This window comes from Balearica regulorum, chromosome 4, assembly GCF_011004875.1.
Source record: "Balearica regulorum gibbericeps isolate bBalReg1 chromosome 4, bBalReg1.pri, whole genome shotgun sequence".
Lineage (NCBI taxonomy): Eukaryota > Metazoa > Chordata > Aves > Gruiformes > Gruidae > Balearica > Balearica regulorum.
The window spans coordinates 38318150-38339460 of record NC_046187.1 but is presented as its reverse complement, the minus strand read 5'-3'; the positions used below and the strand labels follow the sequence as shown (position 1 = coordinate 38339460).

Sequence of the window (21311 nt, the reverse complement as noted above, 5' to 3'; positions counted from 1 at the left end):
ATGGATAAAAGTTGCCACTAGCTGGGCCCACTGTTTACCAGGGTACCTGCTATTTATACACTAAAGGACATACATTCTTGCCATTCCCAGGAAAAGGTAAGGATTCCCCAGGTGTCTGGGATTTCTAACAGATGTCTGAATCCTGACTGCTCTACGACCAGGGAAGAGGTACTCAACTAGTCAGGATTTCAAGATATAACCTACAATTGTTTTGTCAGCTCAGGAGCCTGCATCCTAAAGAAAAGGTACAGTATGAGAAGGACACAATTAAGATTTTAAGTATTTATTTATGTTAAAAAAAAATATCCAATAATATACAGCTTTACCCAATAATATAGTTTACTCTTTACCACAGGTACACAGTGAGCTCATAAAAAATGCAACTAGCAAAGCCTTTGCAAATATAGTTAGAATTTATTCTTGTTTCCAGTGATAATTAAAATAGGTTTCTCACAATTCCCTTCAGCTGTTTCAGCTCTTCAATCAGCTGATGCACATTAGGCCACCTCTTCTGCTTTATTCAATTCCTCTTTAGCTTCCACATCTGCCAACTCCGGGTGACTGCAAGCAGCATCCGTAGCTGAGAGCTTTTTCATTTTGATGTTCGGCAGTTTCCTCAGATCACCATCCCATTCTCTTAAAGAATGAAAAAAAAAAATAAAAAATAAAAAACAATTACCGACAGAAATAGTGGGAAGGAATGGGAGGGCTAATTCACCTTGTCTGAGAAGATGCTAACTCAAGTGAGGCTGCTTTTCTAAATAACACTATCAGTCCCAATGCAGTATAAATAAGCACCAATGTTTTCACCTGATCTTGTACACTACAGCAACTGTCATTTGTGAGGAATTAAATACTTTCAGATTTGACATTCTGAACAAAAAAATATATGATTTACTTTATTCCCACAGACTATTTGTATTCTCAGTTACTTTAGGCCACCTGCTTTTAGGTTTGACACACTAAACTCCCAGTCTTGTCAGCAATGGAAAAGCAGTTTGGCAGAGTTCCTTCATCTGGATGCTCAATTTGCAGACCTAATACCACATTAACATAATGTCCTTCATTATGACTTGTATGACTGACTTCAAGGAGACACAAAATGTCAGTAAACATTAATACATAGAAGTATATTATTTCAAAAGGCTGCATGAAGGAGAAAGGGTTCCTTTAAATATCACAAGTCAAATCCACACTCAATCAACAGAATGCTTTCTTGATTATAGTAAGTGCACTTCATGGATAATTTTTCTCAAGGGCAAAGACAGTATTTGCCAATTACAAGATAGACATGTTCTTGCCTTACCAAGGTACTAAAACAAGAACACTTCCATCAGATGTCCCAGCCCAAGTCAATTGTGTATTTATAAACACAGCAGCCAGAGGCCTGTCTCCTCTTTAAGACTTCTGGCTTTATTCCAACCTCCTGTAAGTATGGCTTCTGGCTACATACCACCCCTAGGAGTTAGTGGTATATCATTCCTTGCAACATAAGCATTTGTAAGTCTTTTTTTTTCCTTCTTTTTTTTCTTTCTTTTTTTTTCTTTTCCTGTATAGTATCTCATTTGATAGAGCTGTCAGCAAGAGTGCTCATTCAATCCATTACCAAGGCATATTGGCTTGCTGGCCCAGATGAGCTAGCAGCAAGTTTCACTGCTCCCTGATCTCTTAACTGGATGCAAGTCATCAATTTGCTTAAGATCTTCAACTAGTATATACACACCTAGAGTTGGATCTCAGAAACATGACTAAGAACTTAGTGGTGTTTTGGTTACTTAATGATAAGCTCTGACTATAAATAACTTAGGTCACTATGTTATATGACTACCATTACTGTATGAAATCTCAGTTCAGGTAAGAAAACAGTGTAATTCCATTTATCGATAAATCTATGTCTTGATCCTGCAACACTAACAGTAAATGCTAATTCTTTTTGTGTAAATCAGTGAACAGCTGAGGTGATAATTTTAGATAAAGAGAAAACATTCTCTAAGAATACTGAAAAAAGATACTTAAGTTACAGAAATGGAATTCTAACTGTCAAAGCTTTCTAACCTTTTTAATGATTCACTGTCACCAGCATTTAGTTTGCAACAGCTAAGAAATGCTGAAACAGCAACACCATATCTAGTCTGCTTTTTCAAATGACAAATTCTTTTGACAGTTTTGCATAAATTCTTTTTTAAGAAAAAGAGACATACAACATGTCAAATTCAGAAGCACTACTTTGCATAAACAGATTAGTAGTGATAATAAAAAGAACTTACCTGAAAAATTTAAGATGCTTTCTGTTCATAATGTCTGGGATTTCTAACAGGAATGAAAATAAGGTCTATTAGAAGTGTTACGTTATTCGAGTGAGTCTCATTTCAAAGAAAGAAATGTGAGCTAAAGGGCTGAACATATTATTTCAGAGATTAAAAGAGCAAGAAAATGAGAATGAGGATTCATTTAGAAAGTTTCTAGAGCAATATATTAACAGGAAGACCTCTCACTCCTAAAGAGAGGGAATGGCACTTATACCTATGAACTGTTCCAGAATTCAAGTGTACCAGCTACTGAAAATCCAATCCTGACAAATAATAAAAAGAAGATGCTTGATTTTCTCTAAACTGACACATCTGAGAAATAGCAAAATTTTAAGCACTTACAGTTTCCCTTTAAAAAATGTCCAGTAAAGAAACTAGGAAAATAATTAATTTATTAATTGTTTTAAAAGTATAAGTAACATTCTCAACCAAGACTCAGGTCTTGTTATGCTAGTTTTTAACAGACATTCACTCAACCATGTCAGTGAGCTCTGCAGAACTTACTATAAATATGCACAACAGAGGAAAGGTAAAATAAGAAAGTTAGTTTCAAAGCTGCCCTAATTATACAAGCCTCACTCTAATGAGTACTGAGTGGTCCATAAGTGTTTTGAAATGGTTTTGGAAAAAAATTTCAAAGCACTTAAGTCACCACTGCAAGCAAGGCAGATCAGCAGTAGAATTAGGAAAATACCTGATAACTCCAGTAAGAAAATGTAACAAATGTTTAATATACTTTGTAAGATTTACCATGCAGTACAAGAACATATATATGTGTGTGTGTGTTTTAAAAATATAAACACTCTGAAGAGTACAGTAAGATGTCAGGTGTTTAAATAGAACACATTCTTGGATTTTGGAATATAATACTACTTCCTTCCACCTGCAATGAGATAGCCTGAGCAAAAAAATGTCAATTTGGTAACAATTAGTTTCGCTCCAATGCAACTATATTTTCCATTGTTAAACACCTGTTCTATAAACTACACAGTATTGGGAAACTAGCATTCCACGATTGCTGAAATGCCTGTTAAATACTGCAGTAAATGCAACATAATATTTATATAGACTGATGGCACCTATCTCCTCTCATGAGTTGATGTTCCTCTCGACTGAACAGAAGCAAACATCAATAGTTTTAATGACTGAAAGTTTTCAGTCTTCACACTAACAGAAATAAGTGACATATACTCATGACTTTATTACCTTTGGTAGTAAAAAGGAAGGCAAACATCTTGTACAGAGACCTATGGGACAGACCTTCCCCACCACCCCCTGGAGTAGCCAAAACGTTTCTACTCGATGTGTAGCTTATAAACTCATGCAGAATTTTACCTAGGATGCCTAAGCTGCTTTGCCTTGATTCACTGCACAGTAACTGATTTTTTAAATGATGGTGGAAAGCAGGAGTGGTGCTGTATTTTCAGATTAATAACACTTGTCTTACTCAGAAGTATCTCCTTAGCATGCACCAGTGTCATGGTTTTTGCTGCTACTTGTGAACTTCTTCATTTGCTTTAAAAATGTTAAGTCACAGGAGCGTGTTTTTCTGAACTAAAGATGGAAAAAATGGAAGATGGAGAAATATGGCACAGGAGCTAATGGAAAAGAAATTAAGGCAGTATTTTGGGGAGCACATATTGTCTGGCATTTTTAAGATGAAGTATTCAGCAACCTATGTGTTATAATGAAACAGAAGTGAAAAATTTAAGTAAGCAAATTTTTCATGTTTCTGACCCTTCCAGATAGTTGTATTTTCTTACCTTTCTTCTAAGGAAGAACAAACAGCATGTTAGCTCTCAAACTTTGTCATGAAGATGTTGGTGCTTAACACCATTTCAAAACAAGGAAAAAGACAAACTGACAGAGCTTGATTTGTAAGACAGAACTTGTGCAAAATACGGTAAAGTCAGCACCTTTCCAACTGTTCGGATGGAGAAGCACTGGACCAAATTACTTCAAAGTTCCTATAGCCATCTGTATTGGGTTTGTGTGGCAAGGTTTTGGTACCAGCAGGGAGGGCTACAAGGGTGGCTTCTGTGAGAAGCTGCTAGAAGCTCCCCCTGCGTCTGACAGAGCCAATGCCAGCCAGCTCCAAGACGGACCCACTGCTGGCCAAGGCCGAGCCAATCAGCGCCTCTGTGATAACATATTTAAGAAGGAAAAAAACAGTTAGGGAGAGCTTTTGCAGCCGGAGAGAGAAGATGTAAGAAACCCTGCAGACACCAAGGTCAGTGCAGAAGGAGGGGCAGGAGGTGCTCCAGGCGCTGGAGCAGAGATCCCCCTGCAGCCCATGGTGAAGACCATGGTGAAGACCATGGTGAAGCAGGCTGTCCCCCTGCAGCCCATGGAGGAAGGATGAGGGGGTGTAGCGATTCCACCTGCAGCCCATGGAGGACCCCACGCCAGAGCAGGTGGAGGCACCTGAAGGAAGCTGTGACCCCGTGGGAAGCCCATGCTGGAGCAAGCTCCTGGCAGGACCTGTGGATCCGTGGAGAGAGGAGCCCACGCCAGAGCAGGTTTGCTGGCAGGACTTGTGACCCCGTGGGGGACCCACGCTGGAGCAGTTTGCTCCTGAAGGTCTGCACCCCGTGGAGGAGACTCACGTTGGAGAAGTTTGTCGAGGACTGTCTCCTGTGAGAGGGACTCCATGCTGGAGCAGGGGAACCACGAGAGGAGTCCTCCCCCTGAGGATGAAGAAGCGGCAGAAACACCGTGTGATGAACTGACCGTAACCCCCATTCCCCGTCCCCCTGTGCCACTGAGGGGGGAGGAGGTTGAAGCCGGGAGTGAAGTTGAGCCCGGGAAGATGGGAGGGGTGGGAGGAGGTGTTTTAAGATTTGATTTTATTTCTCATTCCTCTACTCTGTTTTGCCTAGTAATAAATTAGAGGAATTCCCTCTCTAAGTTCGGTCTGTTTTGCCTGTGACAATAATTAGTGAGTGATCTCTCCCTGTCCTTATCTCGACCCACAAGCATTTCATTGTACCTTTCCTCCCCTGTCTAGTGAAGCAGGGGGAGTGATAGAGCAGCTCTGGTGGGCACCTGGCCCCCAGCCAGGGTCAACCCACCACAGCATCAAAGGTAAAAAGCTTTTGTCAGCTGTAGGTCTAACTGATCCTGCCTCTGTGCACAGGCTTGAACTGGAGGGCTTCTAAAACATAACTAGAGAAAAAAAGGATAGAGGAGCCAGTCCTGGTGTCAGAGTGCCCTTCTACAGCTGGCTGTCTCAGAACTATTTTTTAACTAAGTGCTATGTGACAGTCTGCTGAGATGTTTTATTTCCTTCCAGAAGTATGTTGTTAATAAAAACATTATCCTTCTTCATAGCAGTAACATTTCTCTCTCCCAAAGCAAAGACTCACACAAGAGATTTACCTACATTTCACAAGGACTGAAATATCACTGCTTTGTCAGTGCTCTACACAGAATATAGGCTGCATATATATCAAATCCATTAGAACTGTCATACAGAGAAACATCTAAGTCAGGTCAAAAGATGATATTGCAGCCTGAAGTTAAAAAAGGAAAAGGATGTTAGAAACTGTAATGCTCTTTAGACAAAGAACCATTCATTTACACAATAATGATCATTACAGAAAACAGCAGCTAACAAACAGTACAGTAGTTACATTACCAGATACATGTAAATGATACATTTTTCATCTGAATTAAATCAATTTCCATATAACCTGAAGTTTCAAGAATTAACTAATAAAAATGGTGTGTTTAGCTTTAAGGAACATTTTTCCCCAAGATTAACATTGTGCTTCTGAGAGAACATGCAAGGTAATTAGAGCAAATAATCAAAAATGTATGATGTTCAGATGAAATAATTATGATGCTTTTCAACTGAAAGCATGCTAACTCTGAGTTCCAAGGGCATATCCTATAAAGGATTCCCTTTCAATAGCTTTGCTGTAGACATATAAAACCAGATTAAAAACACACAACACACAAATGACATCAGGAAGAAAACTGCAGTAAAATTAGTGTAGATATATTTAACGAGTAAGGAAGTGACAAGAAGCTGCCAACAAAACTCAACCACCTCACAGACGACTGAATGTTCCTTGTGTAGGTACTGTTTTTTACAGAAAGACTAGAATTTGCTATGCTTTTGGATATTTACCACTTTTGTAAACAACCAGTAAAGAAGAATTAATTTTGCATTTACATATATCTGATATATACACAGCATCAAATTTTAGGAGACCTTTCTAAAGGTAAACAATTTATATCATGTAGTTTCTTTACAGCAAATGAACATGCATACAAACTGAGTTCAAGAATAGGGGGAAAAAACCCAACAAATACTAAGTCAGTTATAAAAGCTCCACTCACTACAGCTTCCAGGGATAATAATGAGCTAGAGCATAAAAGCACAGTTTCCAGCTGATTTCCATTTATCCCCAATCTCTAATTACAGTATTTAGCAGCAACTATTTTCCCTGAATGAATACTGTACTAGACAGAGAGCAAAACCTGAAGCAGCTGTGATAACAAATAATGAATGATTTGAGAGTGTATTTAATATGTGAAGTTGCACCATGCTCTCTGAATGCTTTACTTACTAATACTATAATAACCTCAAATTTTGCTTACAATATTTCTGGATTCTTCTTTATTTTTATGTTGTGCTTGTGCATTGACATCTTTCTATCCAGTCCTACTGCTTTTTTCTGTCAGCTCTCCACAAAGCAATAAGGAAAAAAAAGGAAGAACTAAAATTTAAAAAGCAAAACCAAAAAGGAGATAGATTTTCTACAACTAAGCTATTTGATGACATTCATAGTATCTGTTTTCCTATGACTTCTTTCCCCTCCTTCTAAGAAATCAAAGATTACGCATGAAGTCATACAGATATTCCTCAATTCGTCTGCCACTGCAGGTTGTGGAAGTACTCAATGATATAGGCAAAATTTTAAAGCCATTCATTTTCTTTATTAGTACAATATAAATCAGGGAAAGGGAATATGATGCACAACCCAAACCTTGCTGTGCTTTGTATCCTACCCACAGAACAATGTAGATTTTTCATTTCTTCCATGACATACATACACTGTTAGAATGACTGACTGTGCCTGAATAATAAATACTTTAGCATTAAAGCCAAGTTCATCATGCAACTCCAATATGCTTATTTGTTAAAGCAAAATATATAAATGTCACTACTATTCTGAACTTGACTCTCCTCAAAACAAGTCTTTGCTTTTGGCACTTTCATTATCCCTTTGTCTTTCTCCCTTATTTCAGCAGATTACTGCTGCTTCCCTTCAGCCTAGTTCCAGCTATCAAATTGTTTTCAGTGTAGCTTGCATGTGCGTACTACCTCCAAAACCAGAAAATACTTTCAAAAAGAGTGTTTCTTCTTAAAGAACACTATGCACCTTAAGGGGAAATTTTCAGCTCTAACGCTTATGTTGTGGTTTTCACCCATGACTGCTCCTCAGAAGATTTCACTAGATAATCTGCTGGCATAGATGGCTACCGCAAAGGACGATAAATGGTAATAAGAAAGTCAGCCAGAATATCCAGCATTATGATTTTACTCAAACTTGTGATAATGGACAAGGTGAATGTTTAAAAATTCAAAGTGCTTTCAACCAAGCTCTTATCTACAAGATTTTTAATTTTAAATCTTTGGAGTTTTTGTGGGGTTTTGATTATTAAGAGGTTAAGTGTTAGGGCCTTCACACACACACAGAACTTACACTCCCTCCACCACCATCTCCAGTAAGTCAAAGAAAGGAGGATAACTCCTCTGTCTGAGAAGAGGAGGAAAAATGTGGTTTTCTACTTGTGGGTTATCTTTTATGCCTGTCGAATAGAGCCTGTAGAGTCTATGTGTTATAATACCTCAGGATTTCTTCCTGGAATACCTAAATTTTAATAGGAAAACTCCAAAAATATTCAAACTTTGGAAATACATCAGTACTTCAATTTCTGCTGCAATCATTCTCCCACACGAAACACGTCTCAACTTTAGTGGAATGAAAGGTCTCTCTACAGAGATGTTTTAGGCTCATGAGTTCGGAAGCTTTGGTTCTTTTTAAGTTCATGAACCCTAAAGCCCACTCTCTCATGATATGAAACTTGCTAAAGTTCCTCATGCCACTGGTCCACCTCAGTGGAAAGGGGCAAGCCAGGCCACAGGTTTGTCCCTAACAGTAAGTTTGTATATTATTGTAAGAATGTTAGAGAAGCTGTGTATGGATTGGCACAAGTCCAGATAATGAAGCCCACCTAAAAAAAAAGTAATTTGTAGAGAAAGTGATGCTGGTTATTCCCCCCATGAGCAAACAAAGTCTTTGTTCTGATACATGTTAAAACATGCACACCCACTAAAATGCACTTTTAAGATAAAAAATACTTTGTATATAATGAAGGTCAAAGCAAGCTGCTGAACAGAATTTGTATTTGAGACAGGTGCATTAAATCTTACTTTAGTCTCAAAAATATGTTACATATGCCTGCACTAAAGAGGCAGTACTAGCAAAGATGCACAAAGGGAAAGTACTAAAGCAGAATTATGAGTCAGATCTCCACCATCTTTTTTCTCCTTTTCTTCACCCTGCCCCTCATCCTAAATCCTTGGCAAGGCATAAATATCTAGCTGTTAGTTAACTCCTTTAAAGAGAAAAATAAATGCCTAGACATTTCACTTAGATTGTAGCCTTGTGAGCAGGAGGAGGTGGCGTGATTATTTCTAACGTTTTTACATACCTATTCCATAGCCTTCATAGAGTTGTCTTTCACGTTCTATGGTCTGCTTGATGACAGTTTCCCGTGAACCATGCTGTCTTCCTTGTCTACCTTTAATACTGTTTTGTAATTCAATCTGCTCCAATTCCGCATTGAATCGACACATATAACTGAAAGAAATAAAATGCATTTATGCTAGATGCAGTCATGAAAAACTTTTGCAAAATAGAATTACTTTGATAATCTAAAAAGTCATTTTAGTAATTCTATTTATTTTCTAAATTAGTCAGAGATGTTTCTTAGATTTGAACTATTACTTTAATCTTCAAAGTGGAAGCTCCATTTAGAACTTCATTTGAATCACCTGCAGATGCTAGAAGGATTAGTGGTTTTATTTGTTGGGTTTTTTTAAACTATGTTTGCATAAAACAAAACTCCCACATTAGTATAATTCATCTGCTCTGGAAGACCAGTATTAAATCTAAGTATTCCTCAATTTTAATTACTGAATTTCACCACTTCAATATTTTTAAAGCTCTTCTTTGGCACGTGTTCTACATCATCTTGCAAACATCCAACCCAAATCCAAAAAGTAAGCTTTTATTGCCTTTGGAGTATCACTAGCGTTGCTTAGCAGTATACAGATTTCATGAACAGTGCAGGAAATATGTCAGACCTTCTGAAAGGAAACTGATAGAGTACACCTGTGTAAGAACAATATATATTATGTTTTTAGCTAGCAGGTGAAAAATGGTGCCAAGCCACAGGTACATACATCCAGCAGCAGAGAAATAACTGAGTTTCTTCTTAGCAGATCCAGTTTTGGTATTTCCTGCCCTAAAAAATGACCCACCTGAGTACTGTTTAATCTTCTCAGAAAAAAAAATTAAAGAATAGAGAAGTAGAAAGAAATCTGTGCGTTTAAGTGTCGCTGAGTAACCCAATTAGAAAATGCATGCAATTACTACTGTCCAAGTCATTTAAAGTCCTCCACACAGTACAAAAGCAGATATACTTAAACAATAAAAAAACCTGAACAATATATGTCTGTCTTCAGTAATTCTAGTGTGAATACACACACATTTATATATATATAATTAACCTCAGTTGCAACAAAAATCAACTACTTGATATTATTGATAGTAATACATAAAAAGTCCTCCTCTGAGTCATCATCACTTTACAGATCTTTTTCAAGAACATTATTTTAAAAGACAAATCAAGCTTTTTAATCCTATTTTTAACACCAGTCTTACTTTTCAATTAGTTCACCAGCTTCCTTCTTTGTGTATTCAATTTTATTGGGGTCAAGGTGACTTTGAAACCATTGCAGTTTTTCTCCTACAAAAAATAAACTTAACATTAATGATTGTATCATCACTGTAGAACCAACACAGATTAAAGTTCTTCAAAGTTTCTGAAATAACCCCCCATTTTTCAAGATTCTGAATGGCATCGTAGACTTACTGATATTGTGTGTACCAGGTATGAAGGTAGCTGTAATAGCAACATTCTCACATTATTTCAGATGTATTTTATATCTTCCTTATGGAAAAAAGGCGTTACGCTTTGCTTTACTGGAAATTAGTGTTTAAAATATCACTGTATCAATTGCTTAAGATGGAAACTAAGGAAGGCCCCAAGGGGAAAAAAAACAACACAACGGCTGAGCAAGAGTTCTGATCATCACAATTTTTAAACACATTAAATTGAGAAGGTGCAGTGTCAATCATATGAAAGAGAAAAAATATTTCAGGTTGTGTCTCAGTTTGGAATTTAGTTGCTAGCACAATTGTGTCTGTTAACCTACATACGTCACCCTCTTTTACAAGCAATTAAAAAAAAGCACGGAGACAAGTACAATAAAGACATGTACAGATGTACAAAATAGATGTTTGGTCTATTACTGCCTTGTTGTCATGTACACCTACTGAAGACTATGCTATGCTCAGCCTCAACTTCAATCGTGTATATACTGAGTGAACATGTCAGATATTTCAGCTTTTTAACAAAGTCTATTTTAAGATTACAGAGTGAGATTATACTGAAGAAAACTCTAACTGGAGTATCTATAACGTTGGTAAAAAAAAATCTATGCAAAAAAGTTGAATACTGTATTCAGTAATAGAGTTTCTGCTCACCAATGATGCTCAAACGCAAAGCTTTATCAGTCTTCAACCTAGCAAAGAAAAAACAGATATGTTAGCTAGGAATGAATACCATATAAATAATTATTTTCTTTTTTTTTCTCCAAATAGATTTTTTTGGGGGAGTCACAATGAAAGTCAAGGTAAAATTTCAAATAGAAATATTTGCCAAATTCAGAATGATGTAAAAGTTATTCTGCTTCACCTAAAAAATTTCCTTTTTGGTAAAACTGCTATCTGAAATTTGTCCAGTTTACCTGTTAAGTTAAACAGTTTCTAGAGAAAATTAGGACACAACGCTTTTCTTAGAGCACAGCAAAAGGAATTTCATGGAGTATTTCTAATATTCTGCTGGTACGTTTAATGAGTTTGCAGATCAAGAACAAAAGATTTCACCACACTGCATCCTTGCAAATCAAGCATACAATGTGAAAACTACCATTCTAGTATCTAATAAATTGTAATAATTAAAGTTTGTGCTTAGTGAACAGTAAAAGTTAATTGGTTAAGAAACCAATATTAAGAATTTTATAAAAAAGTCCATCGCAAAGTATTTTCAACTCCACCTCAATCTCTGGCAGGATACTTGAAGCCGCCTGTACTCTATGGGATGTGAGTACACAATTCAGTTTAGGATTAATTCCCATCCTTTTGAGCAGTTCTCAGAGAACACAAGTTTTCTAACAGGTAATACAGTGCCTCATGCATTTTTGTCCTGAAAGTCCCAGGCTCAGTCCGCAGCAATGAATGTTGCTGAATGTCACTTTATTTCCAGAAAGGAAAACAATAGACTGTTAGAATAAGTATAAAATTTGTCACTGGAAAAAATACCTTAGACATGCATGTTCAGTGGACCTCTGATAAAATCAACTTATTTTCTTATTACTTACTAAGAAAATTGATAAAGGATAAAGAAAATCATAAAAGATACCATTGACAAAGAACCAACAATGCCCAAATTCAACACAGTTCAAAGCTAATGTGTTCCTTCATTAAATTCCTTGTACCCTATAGAATTTAATGAGCACTTTTGAGTTAGTGAAGTAACTCAGAGCACAGAAGTCTGTGACCTGTCACAAAAATCTGGAGCAAAAGAGCAAGCCCTATTTTCCAGAGACAAACATACTTGTGTCACTTGGCCACAAACCTACATTATTAAAATAAAGATTAGCTTTTTCAAGAAGTAGTTCATCCTCTGAAGACCATTTAGAAGCCACATAAAAGCAAATGCACAGCATGTGTGTGCCGCTTAGAATTCCACTAGCGCATTCAAGAAAAGTCTTTTTACTTCTATAGATCCTCAGCATCTGGGATAAGCATTTTTAATGCAAAAGTCTAGAGAGGTCAAGCATGGGGTTTAAGTTCTATCATACTTGCCAAAAAAACCCAAGCTGGTTGATTAATTAAAAGATTATAGTGTCAAAACAAAAGTTACTCTCATTCCTGTGGGTTAAAGGACAGACCTGGATGAGACTATATAAAAAAAGAAAGGAAAAAGGAGTTAAATTAGAAGTCAAGGTTTAAAAACTCAGCTGTAGAAGATGCCTTCAATAAAAACTGTGGTAGGTGGCCTACAGGGAGCTTACGGCAGAGTTCTGAACAGTAATAGCAACCAAGAAAAGGACACATGTTCCACACAGTGGAACTCCACAACAGCAGTCCCTGCTCTGAACCCTGCATGGCAACACAGCCAGCCGAGCACGTCTGCAAAGCGTTGCCATGGAGAAAACTACAATGCCATCTAGAAAAGCTGCCCAATTAGAATCATAAATCGTGTCATGTATTTATGCTTTAAAACACTACAAATTACCATTTGCACCTGCAAGGGTCACTAGATCCTTCATTTATCAAGGCAATGAAGTATATAACCAAGATCATCTTCTGGAAGAAAAACCTTCAGTGTCTAGGTGTACACAACTTATTTCAGTATGAGAAATAATGAATGATAGGATCGGATGTTGCCTTATTGTACTTTTCATAAAAACCTTGCCTCAATGACTGCTAGAAGGCAATAGTGTTAGCAGGGTGGCTAATCAAATAAGGTAAGTCAAAGAAAGTTCCTCTCAACCCCTTCCACACAATAAGTAACATTTTTTTGCTCAAGGGAAAGAGAGGATGAGGACAAGGATACAATGCTGTGGCAGGCTGTTGCTTCTTAATGATTTTGTCTTCCATCCACCTCCCCAAAATCATCTGCTTAGACAATGATTATTGATATGGATGATTAGTGGTTTTCTTGATGATTACTAGGTACTTAAAAGGTTAAAGCCTTCATGCTCCATCAGTACCTCTTTAGCTCAGATCTTGTATTAAACTGTTCTACTCTAAATACTAACAATATTAGTACTAATAAATATTTGCCAAATGAGTTTACCGATTCAGTATCTTCTCCTGTAACACCCACACATACAAATGCCTCCTATGGTTCTAAGAACTAAGACAGGCTCTTTCATTAAGAAAATAAATCTGACAGGACATATTTCCTTGTTTCTTGTTTCAGGTTGCTAAATACCTTCCATATTTCTCCCTACATATGTCAGCTTTTGTTAGTTTACACACCGATTAGTGGCATGGCTTGGTTAAGCATTTTAGGATGCTTCCACATGAAAATCCCTCTGTAAGAATCAAAAATTCTGATCTTTTTCATTTTATTTTATATTTCTGTAAGCAAAACATATAATTTTAAGAGCTACCACTTTTTCTGCTCCACAAAGAATCTGCAAGAGCACATCTCAAAGCATCTCTACTGCAAATAGCACAAGTAGCAGCACAGTGGCTCAAGGGAGATAAAGAGGTTAGACAACAGAAAAGCTAAGGAGAAACAAAGAGCTCCACAAGGAGACATTTTAAAGCTGCTGCTTACTCCTAAGGGGTCGCTTCACGCCAGATCAAGAAATAAACTCGTTAGCTCTCATATCTCAGAGCAAGACCGTATTAGACTGCTATATTTGTAATGAAAATGCACGAACTCCTAAAAATTTACAATATATGCAAAATAGAAAGGGTATATTTTGACTTGGGAGGGAAAAAGACAGAAAAAAACACCAACAGTGCTAGATCAGCTTTAGCTACCAAAACCAGCGATTTCATCAGGTGCAAACAAAACATGACTGGTGTTGGTACATCACTACTAAGAGAAGTTCCAGGAATATCCCATTATGATCTGGTTTCCTAAAGTGTAGGAAAAGTAGTGTTCTACTGGCACCAGTGAACAAGCTATTACTGTTTCAAAAGAACATCTTTGTAATGATTTAACAGAGCAAACAAGCTGCCTATAGGAATAAGGATCCACATGCAGATTAAGAGAGAAAAAAATGGTACCAATACACTGGAATTTGTTGCTGCTCATTAGAGCTTGAGGAGAACTGAGAAGAGGGATGCAAGCAAGAAAAAGGTGCAATTCAAGTGAACAAGATGACCTAAGATCGTAGTCAATTTTCTAAAATCAACTGTTCTGTCTCCTCTTATTATGGTCAAAATTGGTCTTTTGTAGTGCAGCCACAGTTTCTGGGCAATAAGCTTATTATTACTGTCATATTACATTGTGAATGCTTGTACTGAAGAGTATCTGGACAATGGACGCTGTAAGAGACTTCTGCAACTTAGAGCAGAATTTCTCTCTCCTTTTTCCCAGTGCTGCATTAAGCATTGAAATTCCTTGTGGGTAACGTCTTCCCTTTTTTATTACCTTGTTTGGGCAAAGGATATTTGAATATGCACCTCAACTAAATGCGATTTCCTTTCCTGTTTAACATAAACAGGAATGTTCACAGTAGTTTTTTCTCTTCTTCATATAGAAAAGTTAAAAAGAAAATACAAGCCTCAACTGTCTCCAGTTCTGAATCCTCTCTCCAGCCAAGTACCAAAAGAAAACAAAACCAAAAGAAATACACCGCACAAAAGCAAAGCAAACATTTACTGATATTTCTACAAAAGACATTCTCACCTTCCAGTAACATTATTAAGTAAACTTATTGCAGTTAAGTCACAAATTTGGAAGCAACAATGCCAGAGCATTTATTTAGTATTATCAGCTGCCAGTAAAAGAAAACATTTAATAGACCTGCAAAAGGAATGAGGAAGAACAAAATTGGTGTGGGCTGCTGCTTTTTCCTGAGTGTAGGAGTGGAAAGCTTTCCTTTGACCACAGCATCAGAAATTTATCTTGTCTTTTTCAGAACTGTGCAAAATGAACCTAAACCCCACCATTATATTAAAGAAACAGAAAGCTAAGTAATTACACTAAAAAGATTGGTTAGCGGTTAAACTGACTGTTTTTAAACATATGCTTAACTCCCAACATTTAAAAAAAAGACTTTAAGATTTAACAAGTTGATCACTAAGATAACAGAGATCCAAAAGGAACAGAAACCCTTAGCAAGACTTCTGAAGAAGGAAGAAATCCAAGACAGTAGAGAAAATAGAACATAGACAACTGGAAGATGTTTTTAATGCAAATTATTTTTAGAACACCACAACAAGAGAGATCTACAAAGTGCAGATCTGTGAACAACACTAGTTAATTGTTTAGCATCCAGAACTGCAAGATGTAGAAATCTTATTTACAGATAGATCATTTTGCTATCACAATACGATTCAGATGGTCCAGACTGACACACCACTTTAGGTGGAACAGTTTACCTATGCAAAATTGCCTAGAGGCCTCACACTTGAAATAGTAAGGGAACTTGGAAAAAAAAAGGCAGAAATCAAGAAACAGAGCCTAAAAAATTGACAGCAATCTACATCCTCTAATCTTAACCTGAGTTTCTCTCTATGAAGCACTTTTGCTCTGTGAAGGCATTAGGCTTCACTGATGCCCACAAGAATTCAGGATAAACCATTTGCTCTTTCATTGGGCTGCTTGAAGCTTAGCTTTTATTATTATTTAATCATTTTTCATAAAATGGTGCTTTTCCTCAGGTAAACTGTGACACATGCCAAAAGGTGGTCTGCTTGTTTCACTTGGAAGGATTCTGCTGCCATGACTAGCTCCTTTTGCTACATTTTCAGAGGAAAGGAACAGGAAGGCTAACCGTACTTGTATAAAGACCACTGTCTCTCAAACAGGTAAAAAACTCATTTATAAATAAGTTTCTTTCTTTTAAGTAAAATTCCATTTTAAAAAGCAAGTAACTTTATAAAGGCTGAAACTTTATAAAGTAAAGGCTGAAACTTTATAAAGTAACTTTATAAAGTAACTTTATAAAGGCTGAACATGGTAGACTTACGTGTGTTAGCACTTGAACTAAACTTAAATCTGCAAAAAAAAACCCAAAAAGGTTTCATAGAGGATTAACCTGTCATTGTGCCCAGGGGAAACTACTGGAGCCCAAATGAAGGGCAAGGAGCATTTAGCTGTCTTTAACAGCCAGTGGCAACGGGTGCTAGGAGATAGAAGGAAGACACTGTAGCAATTGTTCTACATGTACTGCTAGTCAAGATTAGGTGTTACTTGCAAGGCATAGGAAATAAACTCCCTAAACATATACCTTGTGGAACTTGGTTCTCCAGCACTGCTGTTCAATCCAACAAATCCATTTTTTTGGTATTGCAATTATTGATGCAGTTAAAAAAAATACCAAAAATTAACGTGGTTGTACTGAGAGGTGCATTCCACAATGTATTAACTGGAGCATCTTCTGTAAAACTAGAACCGTGGGGGCTAGTGCAGATAAAAGACTGGTATTGTCATGTGCTGAGCTATGAGACAATCTACTTCAGCAAGCACAGACAGAAATCTACATAATAAAGACTAGGCACGAGAATCAACTCTCAGACGAGCAAGTCTCAATAGATTTGTCACCAAATCTATTTGGTAACAAGTGCTGAAAGAAAGGAAAATTCCAATAAATTAATTTAAATTTTTGTCTGTCATTGGGGGACCTAGAACTTTTTTTTTTTAACCAAACTGAAGGGTCAAGATCATCTAGATCATCGTACAAGAAAGGACAAGGTGTGTTACAATTGCTTCCTACCAGTATATCTGTTTAGAGAATCAGTTAGAAAGTCAGTAATATTTCCAGTTTACTGAACCTCGTGTGCTTAAAACCACCAAGTGGCCTTTAGCTCCGAAAATAATTTTGATTCCATATTTTGCTTGGTGGACCATGTGGCAATGTTAGTGTGAGCTGAGAGTCCACTGCTGCAAAGGTGGCTCTGGTAGCCCAAGACACCCTGACACTGCTCTGAATACCCTTAAAGCAGTAAACTTTTCAGCTCTTCAGCAGAAAAAGCACCTGTGTTAGAATTAAGCAACATTACTTACATACTATGACTTGCCAAATCTAGCTGCCTCCGTAACAAAGCCTAGCCAGTACAAAGCCAGCACCTTTTCATTCCTTTTCAAGGAAAGGATGACCTGACTACTGCGATATAAATGCATTAAGCAGAGAAATGAATGATGCATTTGGTACTGTATTACCTGCAACAAAATAGATTGCCCGGCACAATCTCTAACATATACCTTAAAACCTTCTCCATGAAAAGAAGTAATTAAAGAGCAAGTTAAATGGGAGAATACTATTCCAGTGGGAGCTCTTTGCTTTAAGGTCTTGCTGTTGCAAGAGGAACCAAAAGTAGCACTCTAACAAGAAATGTCGGCACACGTGTCTATATCAGTATAATTCTACTCACAGAGACAATCACTAAAAGATTTTATTGAGTGTGCCATGTCATAATGAATAATCAGTACATCACTCCATGCAGTAAGTTTTCTTGTGCATGGTTTTCGTTATGGCAAAGTCACAGATGTAAGCACTAAGACTCAAGTATGATTCAGTTATCTTTTGTGATTAAGTGCTCTGAGTGGCAGCTATGAGGCAAGATAAGAGAGTTGAGGGATGAAGTAGTCAATATAGCACTAGGAAAATAACCTACAATAAAAACTTACTTACAATCAGCAGTCAGAGAGCACAGACAAACCATGCAGCAGCAGTGAAAACTTCTCGCACACTGGGAAACTGCCTGATCCTCAACACACTCTACTTGTAAATTCTTGCAGCAGCTCTGCTCAAGACTACATGACAGCTATGCTCGTAAAGGGCCCCTTTCTAGTTAGAGCAACCTTACAACTTTGCCCTGGATAAGGTTGTACATCCATCCCCAACCATAAAAGTGCACAGTCTCTGAGGAGCATTTCAACTGTATCAGGAGTTCCCAAATTTAACACCTTCAGACATGTGAATATTTGGACTCAGCTCATACAGTCCATCCATATACTAGTATACTTTGACAGAAAATGCTTCAAGTTCGCTTTATTAACTTTCTAAACAAACAATCATAGCATATCAACGAGAAAGCTGAGAGAGAATGGAAATTTAAGGCCAGTCTTCTCCAGCTATCTTTTTCATCTGTGGAAGGGTAAAGTAAAACTTAAAAGCAGAAAACCAAACTTGCCATGGAACAGCAGGAAATCACCAAAGAAGGGTTAACTATTCAGTTTTATTCAGAAGTCTCTCTTCTGCAGGAAGGTTTCTGGGCTTCCTTTCCTATAAAGTCAGCACTTCAGCACAAGAAGCTAGACCCTAAGCAGGATTCTTATTAAATCCTGGAGTAAAGTCAAACTAGATGACTAAGCTTCATGTGAAATCACCACCGTCATGCTATTCGGACTATAAAAAGCAAAATGCTGTGATAAGAAGAAACCTAACTTGTAAGGACAATACCAAAAACCAAGAAGCAGAGCTATACACTTTGTATAAGCTGATTTCATGATTGTAAACCTGGCAGTTCACATGGCCCAGCAGTACTAATTTATATAAGTCTTTCTTTTATCTTAAGGTTATACCAGTGTAACAGTCCCCTTCCACCACCATCCTCCCTCAAAAAAAAAATATATCTACTGTGATACTATCCTTTGGTCTGTACACAGATTTTGCACAGTCAACTTACTTTTCTTTCTTTTCCTGTTTATGTGCTTCCCTTGCAAGCTGTGCGGCTTTTCTGCTGTAAGGATGGATAACTTTTTTCTCTTGCTTCCCTCCTTGGGTTTTTCGTAACTTTGGCTGAAAAGAAATCAAAAATACTATACACTACTAAAGTTAAGTAAAACACTAAAGGGCAGATAGGAGCACACACCATGGTAAAGAATCAGCATCTCAGAAAGCCCTTAACTTATAGCAGCAGCTTATCAGTTACACGTTAGATCTTACCCTCCTCAGTAACAAACAACATTACTTGAACATGGTATATGTTGTAACAAAACTACCAGAGCACAGAAAATGATATAAGAAATCTTACATAGTGGCTACTCTCAAAATATCTATTTTGTAAAACCCTGCAGCTAGGAAATTAAGATTACTTCTCTGTACCTTTGCAGTAAACGTCCCCATTCAAGCTTCTATCTGATTGCTGCATCTGGATTTCTGACAAAAACCGTATATAATTTGTACAACATACCAAAAAGGAATTTCTTGTCCCTCCCCGCAGCCCTTGAGAATGCCTCACATCAGACAGCAGCCAAAGGCTTTCCTTCTCTAGCCCTTCACACAGCACAGAGGGAATATGACTCACAAATTTAAAAAATACTGTAACACTAGTTTAAGTTATATTACTTTTTGGTGAAAAAGTGCTTGAACAAAACTGGAAGGGTTTATAAAACAATATACAATTTAAATCTTTAAAGTGTTTAACTGTGTGCCAAAGAAACACCTGAGAACAAGGAGGTTAAATGTGCAAATGTGATGCAGGAAACAGCAATCAATAAACGCAGACTTTAATACATCATATTATCTGTGCTTAGGATGGGAAAAAAAAGGAAAAGATAAAGTCAAAGATAAGTTATCCTGAACCCCTAAAAAAAATCCTACGAGGCACCCTGCGCTAGTTTCACACGGTATCCCGCTCCTCGCTTCCTCCTCCCGTCAGTCCGGAGGCGCCGGCGGGTACCGGCACAAAACCGACCCCGCTGCCCCCGCCCGCCGGCTTCCCGGCCGGGAAGGCCTCAGCCGACGCAAACCTCTGCGGGAGGCAACGCGCCCATACGACGGCCAGGGTCACCGCGGCCGCCGAGCGCCGGGGAGGGGGCACCTTTTAAATGCGAGGTCGGTTTACCGCCGTTAACGGCCCACACGGCCGCCTGCCGCGTTTCAGGGGACCCGCCGCAGACTCCCAAAGCCTCCTCAGGAACGCCGGCGGGGCCGCTCCCGGCGGGAAGGGAAGGGCCGGGAGCGCCTCGTGAGGAGCGCCCCGCCGCCCCCAGAAGCGGGGAGACTGCCACAGCCGCGCCCAGACCCCCAGCCTCCTCATCCCCACCACCGCGTCCCGCCGCACGCACCATGGCGAGCCACCCTCCTTCCGCCGCCGCGGTGCAACAGCCAGAGCGGTCCGGGCGGGCGGCGCGCGCAGCGAGGCGGGCGTTCCGCGGCGCGGCGGTGCCAGTTGCCACCAGCTTCGTTGACTGAGAGCCCCAACGTTACTTGTTCTGAGCGTGCCGGGTTTTTTCGCCAAAAACCAAACAGACCAAGAGCACAAAGGTGCGGGTTGGCCCGGGCTGTAGAGCTGCTCCTCTACCGTCTATAAGCAGGCTTGTGGTAAGAAGTTACCACCCAGAGGATGGGCTGACAGAAAATCCTTTGTGACTGTTCAGCTCCGAGCATCACAGACTCCATAGAGACACCGTCTTTAGTCCTTACTACATCTTGCCTCTCAGGCGCCAATGACTCTTTTCTGTCAAGTGTTTTAATTCATTCCTATAATATTAAATGAGAAGCACGGGAGGTCAGTACTCCTTTGGTTTGGACTGGGTGACTTCTCGCCAGGCTTTAGAAAGGACTTTGTGTCCCCAAAACTTCCCTGTTCTTGCCAACTCCATCACGTAGGCTGACAGAGTTTAGGCCTCCCCGTAAACCTTACCTCTCTGGGATACTGCAGAAGAACAAGACGAAGATGTTATGGAAGGTAGGACTGTGCAGGCAGGGGCGGGCGCCCTCCCCAGCTGCCCCCTGTGAGGAGGTCCTGGTGCCCAGCAGAGGCTGTGCTTGTTCCAGCCCCGCTGCTGTAGGTACCCGCTTCACACCTGCAAAACAACAATAAAAATTATTTACCAAACTGAAGGTTTATATTAAGACGGGATGTTTTCTTTTACTGTGGTGGCCTACCAAACCTCTAGCTATGGTATGAAAGATCTGCTTCAAAATGAGGTATTAAG

At 38.6% G+C, this 21311-nt stretch overlaps 1 protein-coding gene across 1 annotated transcript; it reads right to left on the bottom strand.

Moving 5' to 3' along the window:
- Positions 1-267: 267 nt before the first annotated feature.
- On the bottom strand, positions 268-20422 carry TMA16 (translation machinery associated 16 homolog). The gene is given in 8 exon segments (XM_075751825.1): positions 268-503; positions 505-636; positions 2268-2310; positions 9036-9184; positions 10271-10355; positions 11156-11193; positions 19055-19167; positions 20216-20422. Coding segments are annotated over 8 exon segments (822 nt in total). The 5' UTR covers positions 20411-20422; the 3' UTR covers positions 268-436.
- Between the last annotated feature and the right edge of the window lie 889 nt (positions 20423-21311).